At 38.2% G+C, this 17,863-nt stretch overlaps 1 protein-coding gene across 1 annotated transcript; it reads right to left on the reverse strand.

Annotated features, from left to right (window-relative positions):
• Positions 1 to 4,912: 4,912 nt before the first annotated feature.
• Positions 4,913 to 16,506, reverse strand: rnf167 (ring finger protein 167). Its single transcript, XM_034683608.1, has 10 exons — positions 16,273 to 16,506; positions 13,413 to 13,545; positions 13,226 to 13,306; positions 12,688 to 12,825; positions 12,523 to 12,610; positions 12,319 to 12,409; positions 11,874 to 11,979; positions 9,992 to 10,085; positions 9,790 to 9,870; positions 4,913 to 7,516 (listed from the first exon to the last, which is right to left on the reverse strand). The coding sequence occupies exons 2-10, from the start codon at positions 13,515 to 13,517 to the stop codon at positions 7,083 to 7,085; spliced, it is 1,218 nt and encodes a 405-aa protein (XP_034539499.1). The 5' UTR covers positions 13,518 to 13,545; positions 16,273 to 16,506; the 3' UTR covers positions 4,913 to 7,082.
• Positions 16,507 to 17,863: the final 1,357 nt, after the last annotated feature.

The raw sequence follows: 17,863 nt of genomic DNA on the forward strand, positions 1-17,863 counted from the left end.
TCTGTTTGCTTGAGTTGGTTCTGGTTCAGTTTGCTTGAGTTTGGTTCAGGTTCTGTTCTGTGGATATGTTTGCAGTTTTTTGTTAATTTGTGAAATAATTGATTAAAATACTAAACAAAAGTAAGAATGGTTTTGTAACAGAATAAATGCACAGAATTGGGCAATTATAAGGCTTCTCATAAAAACACTGTACGTAAAAGGGTTTTCAACACACAAACCATTATTTTTTGCAAAGTTAAATGTAACAGGTAAAGGTAAAATGTACGGCTACAAAAGATCCTTAATTAAGAGCCGTTTCAGAGTTCTAGTCTGTGGGCACAGCAGACTGAAATGATGACTGACCGATGACTGAATGTGTTTTGGGGATTTTCAGCAGGATCAGGTTGGCTAAATGTGTGTTTTACGTGGCTGGTGAAAATTGTAGCAGGCTACATAGATCGGGAGGTGACAGTGGTGGTGACAATTAATGGATGAGGAGATACCTTAACATATTCTGTTCTATGTGCAGAATTTTGTTCTATGTGACACAGGGTGTTGACCTAAAGGTTTTTATATCTGCACCCAGCCATCAAACAGAAATAGTGCATATGTTTGATCTTAATCTTTATGATTGACTTTTTCTCAAAGTACACTATAACATGTGGAATATTTGGAAACATTGGGAAACCAATTGGCACACTCATAAAGAGACATTCATTTCCAGTATTTATTTTTTAAATATCTAAGTGAGGTCTTTCAGGATGTAATATAAGTCACAGATAATTTTGTTTAATTTTCATTCAAGTTAAGACCTTCTACTATACAACTCAACCAGTCTCAGCTATAGAAACGGAGAGGTATATTTTGCCGAATTGAAATTAGAAGATAAGGAACGAAATATTAGAGAAAAAAAAGGGTTTAACTGTTGAAACATCTGTTTTCATTTTTACAGCATAGGTGAAATGATTGGCTCATTTTTTTAAGAATGGTTAAACAATACTCGTAACCCTACGTTTGAAGACTTAAAATAAATTGATGTTATCATTCCTCTTTTACTGGAGATCCCTTTGATGATCGACTTCATTATAAGTGATAGGAACAAAATCGAGAGTACTCTCTCTTTTCAAAAATGCACAAGTCAAGCTGTCCAAGTCTGTCGTTCTTTTTAGTTTGAAAAACTGTTTTAGTGTTTCTCCAGACAGCTGAACTGAGGTCACACCAGAGATTAAGTATTAGATTGAAAGATTGAGTGATTTTCGTAATGAAATGAACATAAATCACACTCATGTTTAAGTCTTTGTCATTCCTCCTCTTACAGCATATATATCACATTTGTATCAAATCTCTACTGGGCAATCATAAACACACATTTGTACACAACTACTGCTTAAAGATGGGCTATGAATGCTCAGTGCTGCGTTCACATCACACCCCATAGTGTGAACTAAAAACGTTGCTTTAGTGTGTATGTACAGTATGTAGGATTTACTTGTGCAAAGCAGATAAGTGGTCATGTTAAAGAGCACAAACACAAGTCACAACAAGAGTGGTAAATGGAAAAATTATTTAATAGTCGAAACTTTCACATTACATTGTGTCAACTCGGTTATCCAGTAAATGTCTGAATCTGTTCTTTTTGGTGCTTTTCTTTGTCCTGCCTCTGAACCGTAACTGCTGCCTCATATAATCCAGTATGACTCGTGGCCACACTTGAGTAGCCTGTGATTCATCTTTCAGGATGAATGCAGATTCAAGGTCCTGAGGGAAGTTTTGGTCAGCCATGGATTCAAATGCGAAGTCTCCGCCGGGTTCTCTGGGAATGAGGTGTCTCGGAAAGGACCTGTCCAAAAAAACCTATAAATGTGTAAACAGCTGTTATTTCTTTTGTCCAGGTTAACTGTAGAAATACTGAGCAGCAATACTTGAACATTTATTACATTTAAAGTGTTTTCAAACTGAGCTATATCATGATCTTTGCACTCTGATTTCTTCATGAGGGTCAACAGATGCCTTTTGTTGATTAAACTCCCCTTTGGATTGGGTGTTATTATTATGCCTCAGGGATTTTAAAATCAAAATTACAAATGAGTTTGTGAACAGCACAGATATATGCTGTAAGGCTTATTATGATAAATTATATGCCTATTGATATTTACTGTATCATTTTGACCACCGGCCATTCCTATATTAGAGCTTTTATAGTCAATCCCCAACACCTCCTTTTATTTGTATTATTTTATTTGATCTTTTAATTGTTTTTATATCCAAATCAAAAAGAAAAATATCTTATTTGATGACTTTGATACTCTTGATGCCTTGTTTGTGTTTGTTTTTTAAATGTCACTGTAAATGACTCGATATCATTGTAAATGAGGGTTGCCCCTCAATGATCTCTCGAGTATAAATAAAGGTTGATTGAATACAAAAGAAACTTCCTTATTTTTGATGTAGACAAACCAATTTCAAACTCCTAAAGCATCTTTAGCCTGTTGCCATCAGGAAGGAGATTACGCAGTGTCCGGGCCAGAACCAGCAAACTGAGGGACAGTTTTATCCACCAGGCAGTCAGGATGCTGATCTCTCTCCCTGTTTTGCCCCCTCTTCCCATAGTGCCCCCTTCACAGCCTTAACCCAGTCACTGACCCCCCACCAAATCAACGCTGAGGTCTGTCATCCTCAGGACTGAACACGCACACACTCACTTTCATTTTAAATTGCACTATAGCAAAGTTTTTGTACTGTTTTAAACTGTATTATATTATTTTTATTAGCTTACTTCTTTTTAATTTGAGCTTATCTTTTTCTAGCTAGGTCAAATCCATTCTCTTTGTCTTGTGTGTATTTCCTATGTTTATCTGTTGTTTTCTTAGGGTCTAAGAGAGAAACGTAATATCAAATCCTCTGTATGTCTGGTGCATACTGCAGTTTTTGACAATAAAGAAGACTTTGACTTTGACTAATAAGTGGAATTTTCATCGGAAATGTATGTCAAATTGTATTAGCAGTTATAATACATTAAATTAACTCTTCATGGTGAACTAACTAGGTCAAAATTGGATTAAATCTGAATTAAAAAGTATTTAATTTCAGAGCTCACCTTCTGGTATTCTTGAGGAGTTGCACTGGAATGCAGCCGCACGAATAAAGAGAGAACGAAGAACAGCAAGAAAGTTGATCTGAGCACAGAGGAGTGCTTCTGCAGTGTTCCAGACATCTCTTTAAAGTCTGAATCTGACTCGCGTTCCCAAAAGCTTATTGAGCTTCCTTCTGAAAACCTGCCCTTTTTTGCTTCATGGTTTTATTTATGTGATGTAGTGTCACGTCTGTTCCGACTATTTGTTTCCCAGTTTGCATTGAACAAAGTCAAAGAACCACACAAGCTTATTGTTCCACACCCCGCTAATGGCTCACCTACGCACAGCTCGGCCCAGAGATTTGAAAAGGGTCATTCAGCTCAAATATGAACTTTCTTTTCTTACAAGCAGCAGGTGATGTTATTATATAGACATACGAAATAATTAGTGTGCAAAGAAATGAAGGGATTATGAGGAATGTATTCATTAAATTCAGGAAGTCTTAATGAATCACCTTTATGCCAACTCATAAAATCTTACAGGCCAAGATGGCTACTCTGCCGTGAAAGGTCAAATATATTTTTTATTAGAATACATTTCTAATAAATTATAAAATTGTGCTGTCTCATTAAAAACATTATATACACCATTGTTATGATACCATTTAGTGGCTCGAAGGGATATGTGAGTCTTGCTACTGTTAATTTTCTGAAAGCTTTTAAGATCAATTACTTGAAAAGTATAAATGCTGTCATGTTGAGTCCACAAGGAATGAAATGACCCTCTGTTTTAAAGTATACAAGTGGTATTTACTTGATTCAAATTGAAGTGTTATCTGTTTATCATTGTGGAACAGGTCTGAAGTATTTAGATTCATAGGTTCTACAATATCAATCATCCCAAGGGCATCTAAGAGTGGAAATGTTAGTAAGCATGTGCTTATAATTGTAATTGAGGGGGTCCTTGGAAAATGTCCTCACCTGTAAGGGGTCCCTGGCTCCAAAATGTTTGAGAACCCCTGCTTAATAGATCAAAATTGTACTTTACTTAATTATGTGTATGGGATGAACCCAGAGTAGACAGTCCAACACGGTGTCTGATGTCAGAACAGTTAAAGCTAAGGTTGGTAGTCTCAGAAAACCAGCATGAATTTGAATGTAGCTTTTCCTCATGACTCAGTCTAACCCCTCCCCTCCTCCCTCGGAGCTCCTCCAAAACGACAAAAAACGGTGTTTGGGTAGTGTTTTCCCAGGTTTACTCCGGCTGTAGATAGCAGTTTTTTTTCACTCTTTTTTAGGAACACATCATGTATTGATTGCCATCAGGACATAAAGATAATTTTAACCAGTATGACAAAAAGTGTATCTAAATCTGATTACCAACCCCAGCTTTAAAGCAGATATAACACCATATGAAAAAAAGTAATTATAACAGCTGACAATGTTTGGTCTGGTGATTTTTTTAATGCAGTATTCATTAATGAGTCAAAGGACATGAATGCAACACTCAGCAGGGTTTCTCTGCTCTACAGGCTAATTAGCTGCTAAGACGCTCGCGTGAATAGGATTACAGACTTGGAATTAATTACCAGAGCATGTTTTTGGTGACCCTTGCTGATGAGGAAGTTAGACATATTAACCTAGTTTAGATATTTACTTAAGGAAGTGTGTATTCCAGTATTTAAAGTACATTTCATTCATTAGTAATGGTGTGGTATTCTATTTATGTATCCGTTATTTAGTTTATATGTTCATAAATATTCAAAAAAAGGTTTGATTACTATTTTTTTCTAAACACGATCACATGTGAGTTGAGTGTTGGACATTTTCATTCGTAAAAATAAAGAACGAGCACCAAACTTCCTTTTCAAGATCAATTTAATCTTCCACAAATCACACATTAAATGCGGCTTTACCACAGACTGTGTATAGACTTCCTAAGGATTCTCAAACCTGCTTTATACATGAAAATCATACTTGACACTGTACATTTGTTATTTCAATGTAATAAACTAGGCATATTCTAAAAGAAGGAGGAGAAGGTAAATCATATGGGTGGAATCGTTTTCCGTCGTTTCACGTAACAGTCTCTGAAATCGAGACAAATAGAGCGAAACAGAGAGGGTACAGTACAAAAGACACTTGAAGCTTACTGTAACAAAGGAAACAGCACTTCTATTTTACAATAACGACTATTGCCAACAAGTCCCAATTAAAACTGAGTAGTGTTCAGTGTTTTGTATCAATCATCAGTGAAGTATAAAGATGGAATGTTCTGATTTCCTACTGATTCCTATCTGTGACTCAGAATCCTCACAGAGAGGGTGTTCATGTGTGCACTGTCTACAATGTTTGCTCTGTTGTTACTTGTTGTGTTACTGTGTTTGGAAGGGTGGGGGGATGGTCCCCCTTTCAATGGGATGTAGAAACTGGTATGGGTAATTAACTTGGACATGATATTTTAATTGATTAAACAGTTAAAACATCTGCAGCGCTCATTTTTATCATACATAACAGTAAATTTAAAGAAAAGTTCCACACCCAGTAACATTATAACACATAAAAAAAAATCCAGTTGTGAAGTTCTGGTCTGAGATCAAAGTAAACACTGTGAAACATAACAGAAGAGGTGAAACAGTTTGGCTGAAACAACTTCTGAAGATTTCTATTTGTCTTGCTCTTTGTATAAATCAGCAGTTTGGACCCTGCTCAGGTCGCTTTATAAAGTACAGAAACAAGCCCTAAGTGGTTTGACAGCCAATGAGCTTATCCAGATTTCTAGGTGCAAATTAAGCAGTCTACGCTGTCGCATTCGGAGCCCTAAACACATGGAAACACGTGCGCTCTATTTTTTTTTTGTCTTTCTAAAGAACAAATGTGGAGCAAAGTGTCAGACGAGGAAACAAGCTGAGAGCGGTATTAAATACGGCTAGACAAGAGGAAAACAGAGGAGTGTGAATCCTGTCCCTTCAGTTTCCAAACATTTAATTTAACATATGAATGTACAGCAAGGCCAATGTAAGGCAATAATGCTCTTCTTTGCTAAAAACAAAAACACCCTAGAGGGTCCCAGGTTCGTATTCATGAATCTATATTTAACCGATTCAAAAAAGAAACCAAAGCTAATAAAAACAATCTCTAAGATCAAATCCATCAACTCTCTCTCTCTCTCTCTCTCTCTCTCTCTCTCTCTCTGTTATTCATTTACAAACCCACTGACCTTCACTTTTCTACTATGAACCTGAGTTTGCTCAACTTCTAACAAACTGGATAAAGCTAAGACGCATTTTCCTTAAACTGACCACATAAAATTATCCATAAAAAAATGTAAAAGCAGCAGAGAAGTACAACATCTTTGCAGTGTTCTGTTATAGTGTAGTAAAAACTTAGTGGAGTTAAAGATGACTATGAATTTTTTCAAAGAGCTGAAAAGTAGCTTTAAAATGAGAGTTTAAGGGATTAAAAAATATTAAAGACAAACACTTCCCACCACTTCCACACTTTTGTTTGGGAAAGCTGTGAAAAAAGAAGACTGTCAGGTAAAAAGAGTTGTGATTAAAACAACAGGCAGTCTTCAAGCTGTAACCTTACATAGACAGCCTAAAGCTGCACTTAAAGCGCAGTGTTCATTCATTTTTAGCAACAACAGTATCTGCTTATTCTTACAGCACTTTAGATTACAGAAAGACGTGAGTGGCCCATTCTTTGTGTGCAGCACTAGTGGTTAGGACACATAATGTGGTCAAGTTATGAATGAGAACATGCATTTAAAAGGGGCTCCAAGGACATACAGGGGAACATTTTGGTAAAAACTTCAGTTGATGCCACATTTTTCATTTTTAGTAAAATTTATGGATTGAAGTGCTGCATGTGCTTTGACACTATCAAGACGACCTTTCTTCGGTTACTTGGTAAAAGATTCCTTTACATTAAATGTCAGGCCAACCACAAAAGTGTTGTGAGAAGCAAGACACACACACCCTTTTTCGGGATTATTCTACATAATCTCATCGCAGTTAGGTTCCAGAAATCAGACCTCCACTCTATCCCTACCAATCAGCTGTGCAGTGTCGTCGTCAGTGTGGTGCCTGTCTTCCCCGGCGCTATCGCTGTCTGAGTCTGTGTCCTCCAGCGGAGAGTGGTAGCCTTCGTAATCCAGGAGTGGAGAGTCGCAGCGCACGGGCGAGGTGAGGCACTGGGCAGTGGTGGTTGTGGTGGTGGTGGTGGTGGCTGAATAGGCCCCTGGGCTTCCTGAGGGAGACCCGGGGTTGGAGGGCCGAAGCAGAGGGGTGCGCTCGGAGTCTCCTTCGCCCTCCGTCCCTTCTTCCTCGCCGCGTCCTCCGCTCTCTTCCTCAGACTCAGACTCAGATTGCTCGGTTTTGTTCCGAGTGACGCGTTGTTTGCACACAGGACAGGTCTTCTTGGTCTGTGTGAGCCACGGGTCCACACACTTGCAGTGGTAGGCTGAAGAACAGAGTGAAGAAATGACATTATAGTCATCAGTAGGGCTGGGACAGTGTTAATACATGAAAGTATTATGGTATATCATTTTGTTCCACACAATGGATTCCTAAACAAACTGTTGACTTTTGATTAGGAGTTTACATTCAATTTTTGTGTGTCAACAACAAGCGGCAACCTCCGGTCTAAAAATATGAGTCCAATGCGGAAGTGTTAAAAGCTGCAGTTCATCTAGGATCCGCTTGAGGCTGGTCCCGGAAGTACCGGAAGTCACATACATATGAATGGGCAAAAGACAATCTTTGCAGCAGAAATAAACATGTTTACATCCTGATACAAAAGACGAGTGTAGTCTGGATAGCTAATTTCTCGATCGGCTCACACTGTGAGGGGGGTGACATTTTTTCTAACGTGGCAATTTCGAAGATATTGAGATTACAAGTCTTTCAATGAGAGGCAGAGCTGACTGCAAGAACACTGTAGCTGTTGGCCAGGCTCAAACTCCGCCTCTTTACGTCACACTGGCTCGACAGCAGCAATATGGCCGCCGACGGATACTAGGTCCATATTTTATACAGTCTATGGTCAACACTTAAATCTTAGATTTCAATGCAATACAATAAACTAAAAGTACAACAAATAAGAATTTATTGTTAGCAATATACTGAATTTCTCAAAATGCCCTACATATGATTTTGATAATTATACATTAAAACATGTATCATGCTTGAGAATCTGAGTTGGAAAGAACAAATTGATTGTGTTAGCAGAAAAACTAATAAATCTCTTGGTATTACAAGAAGGATTACTTTTTTTTGTATAAAAAACAACGTGAAGGGAATATCCCTGATCACTTCAAGTTTTACTTTAAATTAAATTCACAGGTCCACTCTTACTCAACCTGTCAATTCTCAATACGTTTCAGGGGCAGCAAATTCTGGAATATTTATTCCAATGTGACGAAAAACTGTTTATCTTTAAAATGTTATAAATGATGCTTGAAAAAACTTTTAACCACTGTTACTTAATTATACTCATTATGCTCCACCAAATACTCATAGAGTAGGGCTGTTTCCGAAACCGCCTACTATACTAGCAGTACGTACTGATTTGGCCAAAATTCAGTATGTAGTAAGCAATATGTGAACAAGAGCAAAATCTGCAGTAAGCCAAAACTCCCAGGATGTCTACTGATTCGAGAAAATTTCACAGTATGCATCGGACCAGTCTGCCTCGCGTACTGTTTCCTATAATGCACATCGCTCGTTCCGCTTTTTCTTTTTCCTTCTTTTTTGACAGGTGGAAATCTGTTTTCGGGTGTTGTGAAGGTTATTAAATTACATATAAACCACTTCCTAACTTTTTAAATCATGAATGGATGCTAAAGAAGCAGTTTCTCGCCGTTGTTTACTTCCGCTTTCCGAAACCGGAAATCTTGTGACGTCTGGCCCAGCGTACTGCAACACAGATCGAACAGAACAGTCATACTACATACTAAATTCAAACGCAGTATGTAGGCAGTACCTACTACCTACTACATTAGTAAGTGGTATGTAGCAGGCGGTTTCAGAAACAGCCTAGGTGTCCATACACATCATATTCATATTTTGTACTTTTTAATTATATTGATGTTATAACTGTTTTTATATTAATTGTTAAATTTGTACATTCTTGTTATTTTATTTCTGGTATCAACTATTGTCTTTATGTGTCAATTTAGTATTTTTTTTATCAATTTTTGATATTAGAACATTATTTAGGTGGAGGCTTCAAAGAGTTTTCTGCCTCTTCCTGCACAGTATATTATTTATCTATTTTTGTGTATTTTCTTTTAATTTTGAAAATAAATAAACATAAACATCCTTTGTGTTGTGCCAGATTTCTGTCAGAATCTATAACCCATCAGGTCCAAAGCATGTGAGACATAAAGAGCTTCTTGAGATTTCTTCACTTCCATTAGTCATTAAAACAACAAATGAAAATATAAGACAATTTGCAAGTTTGGTAAACAAAGGAAAATGTTGGCTTGTGATCTGTGAGGCCACTTGCAGCATGACCATGTACTTCTGAGGTTTGAAAGAAATAATAATGACATACAAACATGTATGCTTATAAACACTGAATTGAAAGAAAATAGTACATTCAAGTACTCCATGTTCAAATAGTTTCATACTTGCTGTCAGCAGTACAATAGGTTCAGTTCAGTGGAGGTACTTTGCCAATGTACCCTTTATTCAAAATTCTGTTACGCCATGAGAAGACTGTGAAAGATTTACCATGAGAACAAGGTAAAACTCGCAGCTTGTCTCCCTCTTCATACTCGTCCAGACAGATAGCACACACGTCGTAGTCATCTCCTGCAACACAGCAAAAAAATCAAATCCTGTAAGTGACACAACTCAATAAAACACCTCAACTCTTCTGTTCCATAAACGAAAAGGCTAATAATAATCTTTAATATGATGTCATGGTTGTTACCTTTACGGAACTTGTGGGTTGGGATGCGCCTCAGTTGTTCTTTAGACAAGCGATTTTTCCTCAGCCGCTTCCTGTATTGCACACATCGTATGATCTGAACAGAACAACATGACAGGGTTAGTTACGGCATGAAGAATAACACCCAGAGGTGACAGGTTAGGTTGTCATGTTCATGGGATATCCTGTCACTCTTAGCAAGAAAGCAGCCGTGTATGCTCTATTCTCCTATCAAACAGATGAGTCCTTTGAATAAATATGATACCTAAGCAGGCAAAAGCACATCACTTCCTTTCCCTAATCTATCTTCCTTACTTGGATGGCAATTGTTTCCAGTCTAAAAACTGTGAACTCTAAAGGGTGATTTGGATACACTTAAATGTATTTGTTGCATTGAATAAATGAAACGCACTGCAGAGAGGAAAATCCAGTACCTTAAGCCCCTGCACGGCTGTTTTAAGTCTGAACCAATCCTTTCATTCAACCGGATGACCGGATTTAAAGGCTTGTTAACATGTTTACCTGCTCACACATGCATGTATTGTGCATTACTAGGGTCCTCCACAAGCTACAGCTAAGGAGTAGGTGCAGAGGAATATGGCAGAGGAGCTAGTTTAACTTGGTAACCAAATTGTTCCTGTAGCTGCCAGTCCATTTAAAGGCAGTAAGACAGAGAAGAAGGCTATAGAACAAAGATAACACCATGTGTATGTATATATATATATATATATATATATATATACGGCAAAAGACAGGCCGGCAATAGACCAAGCGGCAACACACTGTACGGGTGTTGAATTTTTTTTCTAGCGCGACGGTTCAGAAGATATTAAGATAAAGAGTTTTTGTCCAAATAAGGACATGACTGACTTGACTCCCGGACGGGAACACATAGCTGTTGGCTAGGAGGCTCAAGCTCCGCCTCTTTACGTGTTAAACATAGACTATATAAAATATGGACGTTGTATCTGTGACGTCACCCATCTGTTTCTGAAGCGCTGTTTTTAGGCCAATCGTCGACGGCAGCCATATTGCTGCTGTCGAGTGATTGTGACGTAAAGAGGTGGGCTTTGAGCCTCTTAGCCAACTGCTACAGTGTTCCCGCCTGTCAATCAAGTCAGCTATGCCTCTCATTGGAAGACTCGTAATCTTAATATCTTCAAAATTGCCACGTTAGAAAAAATTTCACCCCCACTCACAGTGTGTGCCTATTGAGAAATGAGCTATCCAGACTACACTCGTCTTTTGTACCAGGCTGTAAACATGTTTATTTCTGCTGTAAAGATCAACATTTTTGAATTGATGTGTATGTGGTTTCTGGTACTTCTGGAGCCAGCCTCAACCGGGTCCTCGATGAACTGCAGTTTTTACCGCTTGGTTTTAAACGAGTAATATCAATAATCCTGGCCTGTCTGCCTTATTCAGCGTCATCTTTGTTGTCTGATCTTCGTATTTTTCTTTCTGGACTGGTGGTGTAGTGCTAGTACTTTTATTGCTTCTCCATACGCCACTGACTGGCCTACATTTCGTTATTTTCACTGGACTTCAGGTCGCAGTCCAAACACAGACAACAATGGGCCGAGGAAACCATTTGGTTTCTTGAATAAAAGTATCTGGAATTAAAAGCTCTTGGAACTTCTGGTCGAAAAGCACCATATGACATCAATACGCTTCACTTCTTTCCCTAAAACTCTCTTTTGTACTTGACCTGCAACTTTGGTGAGGCTGTGCACGTTCAAGGGCTTTAGCTTTGGCTTTGCCCCAGCTGGCTTCTTTTAAAATCTGGCTTACACTTGCTGTTTTCCTGCCACAGCTACGACAGAAAAAAAAATTACAAACACTTTTATTAAACACGACAGGCATCACATTTGTCGTGCAAGCTTACCAAGACAACACACATCACGAGGATGATCATGCCGATGACTCCAGTGAAGGGAATAAGGTAGTATGAGAGTGGGAAAGCAAACTCTGGCTTTAGGATCACATATGCTCTAAAGGTAGAGAAAAGAAAGGATGCATCAGATACACACAGAATCATAAGCACCTGCACTTACACACATGCATGTTATGAATAACCTGTACTCTGTGCAATAACTGTGCAATAACCGTGCAAAACACTGTGCAATATCCTTACTACTTTAACATCCTTGTAATATTTTGACTTTCTTTACATACTGTGTATACATAACTGAATTTCCCCCCTACAGGGATAAATAAAGTATTTCTGATTCTGATGTTGTGGTCTATGAACATCTAGTGCCTACTGTCGAGAGTTTGAAAGAACATTTGATCATTCTTATTTCTTCAAAGTGTGAAAGATGTTTGGTTACCCTTGCTCTGGAATTATGAAATTCCTGAGAATCTGGGAAGCATAGTAGCTGGTAAACACCGAGGGGATATCAATCTCATCTGCGATTGTGTCTGGAATTTTAAAAAAAACACACAACAAGAACATTTAAAGCAGGGTGGTTATTCAAAATGGTGTTAACGTGTTAAGTTGATAAAAGTGTTCAATTGGAGTAAAGCTGAATTACCATTGCTGAAGTTCATATTGAGCAGAGTGTCCGAATACATATTGTGAATGATTGCAGCACTGAATCCAGCTTGCTGAGCATGCAAAACCTAAAAGACAAGTCCTCATATTAGACCAGTTTACCTGAAGAGACACTAAACTTTACAGTCACACAAACCTCACGTACCTTTATATCGAAATTGCAATCGAAGCGTCTGATGAGGACGATGAATTTCGTGGTGTTGGCATCATGAGTTGGGGGCAGTGGGGGAGGAGGGTCTATTATCGCACAGCCATTCAATGGATTGGACACCACCAAAACCCCCTTTCACACAAACAGAAGTGTTATTTTCAGTGGTGGGAATAGCGAAATTTCAGGAGCAGGGCCACACCTCAACCGCGCCTCTTCCTATTTCCCATAAATTCAAACCTGACCATTTCCTCCTTTCTCACTTTCGTTTCTGCATCCCTCCCTCCCTTCCCTTTCTCCTTCTGCTCCTCTCCTCCTTATCCATAGGGCCCTGAGGGGGTTTGCCATGCCTGGGTGCTACGGCGGGTCCCCTACGAAGCTTCCCCAAAACGACTACGAGTTCAAAATTGATCAATGCAATAATCCATAATCAATAAACTATCTTTCAAATCTCATTCTGTTGTTGGTGTGGTCCTTGCTAGTGAAAGGCCTATGTTCAGAAAGTGTTTATGTGTACTGTTCACTCTGCTCTCACCATTAGTCCATCCTTAGGGAGTCGGGGTCCAAACAAGGCAGGCAGGTCCTCAAACAACATGGATGTCATATTGCTATAATGCTGTCAAAGTAAGAATCAAGAAGAATGTAAAAACTGATAGAAGATGTATGATAAGCTCTGTTTAAGACTCATTCCCTCTATCTGTTAAGTACCCATGATTACTCACAGCGTAGATGTAGGCATGTGTAGGTGAGGGAACGAGTATGCTGCAGAAGACCACAACAAGGACACTCCACCGAGTTCCTGCGCACCACACACCAGACTGAACCATCCTCGCTCGCTTACAGTTGCACTACACTCTGAAAGAGATGAGACAGTTTACTTCATGTTTAAGAGTGAACAATAAGGACCAACACAGAAGGTCCCAGTCTAAAGCAGATTTGCAGTTTGATTACAGTGAGGCATTAGCATGTTAATGCAAATAGGCTATTCAGGGGGCAAACAGTGCAAATATGCAAATACATATGTTAACCAGTAACAGTAGAACTGGTTCTTCCACATAAATTAGCATGTGCTCAATGGTTATGGAGAAGCAGAGCAGGCCTAAGCCAAGTCATTCTGATTCTGTGAGAATGAAAATGTCTTCTCGGGCTAGATAAGAACATCTATGGGACTCGCCATGTATTAGCACCATTACATTGTATTGATGTTTTTATGATGATCTTAAAAGGTTTCTAAGAAATCCAGCTCCTCGCTGGAAATGTTGAAAGTGCTGCAAAGGTACAACAGATTACATGTTAATTAATCAATTTGTTTTCTTCTGTAATAACATGTTACAGTTAACTCTGAAAAGGCCATCGTTCAGTATTCTTACTTTACCTTGCAACTATGTCTATTTTAATAATATCCCTTTAACTTTTAATTTTAATCTTTGTTAAGTTGGAGAGTACAAACAAATACAGGCACACTGTATATTTAAAAGTGTGTGAGCAGCAAAGTCAGAGTTAAACGTTTGAATCCAATTTGAGATCTTTTTACTTAAGTTTCTGCACACACTCTGAGCAGAGGGCTCATTGTGTCACACTGAACAAACTATTGTATGCAGTCATACATGTACAAAGTGACTAAAACATAGCAGTATGTAACATTAATATGCCTGGATTCCGTAGTAGCGTGGCTAGGTATATAAGTATGAGAGCCAGGGCCGGGTGAACAAGAGTTGTAAATTTAATACTTTGATTTTGGTGCAATACCTCATACCATGTGCAATGTTGTAAAGTATTCCATAACATTTCTTATCATATTCATCTACTACATGTGCATTCTGACGTAGGCTAATTTAACTTATTACATGTCTTGAAAAGTATTTTATTACCCTTCTTTGTGCAGATAGTATTTTTATGTAGAATTTTTAAGGTTAGTTTTTAGGTTTATATATTTATTGTCCATACTGTCTTGTTGTGTCCTTACTGCCTTGTTGTGTCCTTACTGTTTAGTTGTATCCTTACTGTCTTGTTGTGTCCTTACTGTCTTGTTGTGTCCTCACTGTCTTATTGTGTCCTTACTGTCTTGTTGTGTCCTTACTGTCTTGTTGTGTCCTTACTGTCTTGTTGTGTCCTTACTATCTTGTTGTGTCCTTACTGTCTTGTTGTTAAGTACCAGTGTTCCATTCACCACGTCAAATTCCTTGTGTGTGCGAGCTCACTTTGTAATAAAGCTTTCTTGAATCTTGAATAACTTAGAACAGGGGTTCCCAAGGTGTGGGTCGGGACCCCTGGGGGGTCGCAAGACACAAATAGTGGGTCGTGAGATGTCTTACAGAATGTTTTTTTTTCAAGGTATCTAAAAATAGTACGTTTTACCCATTATAGCAAAAAATATCGACAAAAATAGTAGCTAAACTTGAAATAAAACCTTGAAAATAGAAAATGTGATGAGTTTCTGCTTTTCTTTGTTGCCAGATGACCCCTGAGTTTAGGGTTAGTGAACAGTTAATTATCAAAAGCATCAGTAGCAGTAAGTAAATATATAAAGGAACAGGACAGACACGTGCTCATATAGGTAGGCTTATTTTCTGCAGACTAGCTAAATGAAGCCACATTAAATCACTTTAAGGGACAGTGGTGGTCGCAGGTCCTTGGCACCTATATTTTGAGGGTCACAGGCTGAACAGTTTGGGAACCCCTGACTTAGAGAAGTAATTGTTAACAATGCAATGCAATACCCAAACTAATTTTATTAGATTATTAGGCTATTATCATTATTATTATTATAAGGATGACACTGGAGAGAAATTATGTCACTGTAAGATCCAGTTTGGGTACATCTAATGGAAACGTATTTGCCCAGAAGTAAAAAGCACTTGAGTCCAGGTGAATTCAGGATAGAATTCAGGTTATTTCGTGTAGTGGGCCAACACAACAATGAGGAGCATGCTCACGTGCACTGAGAACTGTATCTAGGCCACATTTTGCGGCATTAAAATTTAGTAATTAACCCAACAACTTCATCCGCTTGTTTATACCAGCATCAAAACAATTGGAAATCCACCTTCTCTTGTAATAGCTGGCTGCCAAGAGGAATTTAGTGGACCATTAATCTGTTTTGTTGCCCCTGTCGCAATGCTAAACCTGTTCAACATGTATCCTGCCCTCCTCATCACGTTCTGAAAAACAGGATTGTACTCCAAGAAGGAGATTAATGTGTTGCGTTACTGAAGTCTGACCCACTCGGCTGGCATTAGCAGTTTTATAAAAGCCAGATATCAATTAATTAACTGTTTGTATTCAGTGATAAATCATCTAAATAACACAAAAGAATCTGCAAGTTGACAAGATAGCGTCCGTGTTGTTTTGTGTGGTAAGCTACACGCCGAACCTTCTGCTCACTTCGGGGTTAGATGGAATTATTTAGCTGGATTTCTCCCATGTCAACATGTCAACAAACAGGAATGATAAAGTTATTTTTAAAATAAACTTCTAGTTATTAAATTTGTGAATAATCCTTGAGCTAAACATGAGAACCTAAAAAACAGGAAGGATTAACGTTAGCTAATGTACAGCTAAGTGTTAGCAGGTGATACATACCAGTTATGGATTAATACTTGTCCTCTTTGTTGGCAGTGAACATCCTTTCCTACACGGTCCACTTGTAAAATAAAACACTGGCAGGTTTTTCCGCCGCAGTAAGAATAAAAATGAGAGTCTGTGTCGATGTACTCTGTTTCCCAGAGGTGCGTTAGCTTGCTGCTAGGTTGGTTTGTTTGTTATTGCTTCTTGCTCCTTGGCTCCTCTTCGTGTTGTGATGTGAGAGTGACTCACTCGGGTCCTGACCCACAGCGCCCCCAGCGGCCGGAAGGACGAACAGCACAGATGGAAACAGAGCTGCACTTTATAACTTTCTGCCTAATTCATAAAGACAGGGGCTTCAAACTAATTTCAGTTCAGGGGCCACATTACAGCCCAATTTGATCTCAAGTGGGCTGGACCAGTACAATCATAACATAATAACCAATACAGAAGGACAACTGCAATTTGTTCGCTTTTGTAATGCAAAGATAAGATAAGATATACTTTATGGTGCCCCATTGGGGGAAATTCTTTTGTTACAGCAGCTTACAACACAGGACAGGGGAATACAACAATGTACTAACATAGTTAAAAATATAATAACAATAACAATAGCAATGACAAGGTAAAATAGAATAAAATAAAATAAAATAAAATAAAATAAAACAAAATAGAAAAAAATAAAATAAAATAAAATATGACAACTATTACAGATGTATACACACTTTGTACACACTATCTGATAAATAGATAGTAAAGTATGTTATTGCATGGATACAATTGCACCAGATTATTTAAACAAACATACACAATCTGAAGAAACAGTACAATTCAGATTCAATAGTAATTTGTGAATGTGCCAAGTCACATAGTAATTTTCATGTAGTGTACTTTATTTTATTTTATTTTATTTTATTTTATTTTATTTTATTTTATTTTATTTTATTTTATTACATTTTACCCTTGTCATTGCTATAACTATTACTATTGTTATTATATTTTTTAACTATGTAAGTACATTGTTGTATTCCCCTGTCCTGTGTTGTAAGCTGCTGTAACAAAAAGAATTTCCCCCAACGGGGGACAAATAGAGTATATCTCTATCTCTATCTCTATCTCTCATGCAGGGGTGAGAGGGATTGTCCATGATGGATGTCAGCTTGGCTAACATCCTCCTCTCACCAACCTCCTCTATGGAGTCCAGAGGACAGCCCAGAACAGAACTGGCCCTCCTGACCAGTCTGTTTAGTCTTTTCCTGTCCCTGTCTGTAAAAAAGTACATTCTGAAAATATTCACTTTACATGAACTATATTTTTACAAAAACAGCTGTTGTATTTTTCGCCATAATGATTCTTATTACAGGGCCAAATAGTATATTCTTTAAGCACTGAAGCCTGCTGTGAACACACGGAGCACACAGGTTACCCATCCAGCTGACACAGAGTGTTGTGTTTACAGCAAAAGAACAGATAGATTATAATAATGAAGAAGGTAAAGTAGACTATTATGGACCCCCTTGCTCCAGCATGAAAAGGTTGCTTGCTGGACAGTGTTGTATGCAGGGGTCCTAAAAGTCTATGAATTTCCACGGGAATATGCAAACTGCAA

The sequence above is a fragment of the Notolabrus celidotus genome, chromosome 5 (genome assembly GCF_009762535.1).
Source record: "Notolabrus celidotus isolate fNotCel1 chromosome 5, fNotCel1.pri, whole genome shotgun sequence".
NCBI classification, from domain to species: Eukaryota; Metazoa; Chordata; class Actinopteri; order Labriformes; family Labridae; genus Notolabrus; species Notolabrus celidotus.

Bases quoted from the DNA above. Each gene is read 5' to 3' on its own strand.
- rnf167 (XM_034683608.1), bottom strand. From the start codon at position 13,517: ATGGTTCAGTCTGGTGTGTGGTGCGCAGGAACTCGGTGGAGTGTCCTT. The intron at 13,307-13,412 runs GTGAGTAATCAT...TTACTTTGACAG, and splicing joins CACATGCCTACATCTACGCT to CATTATAGCAATATGACATC. The intron at 12,826-13,225 runs GTGAGAGCAGAG...TTTGTGTGAAAG, and splicing joins TCCCTAAGGATGGACTAATG to GGGGTTTTGGTGGTGTCCAA.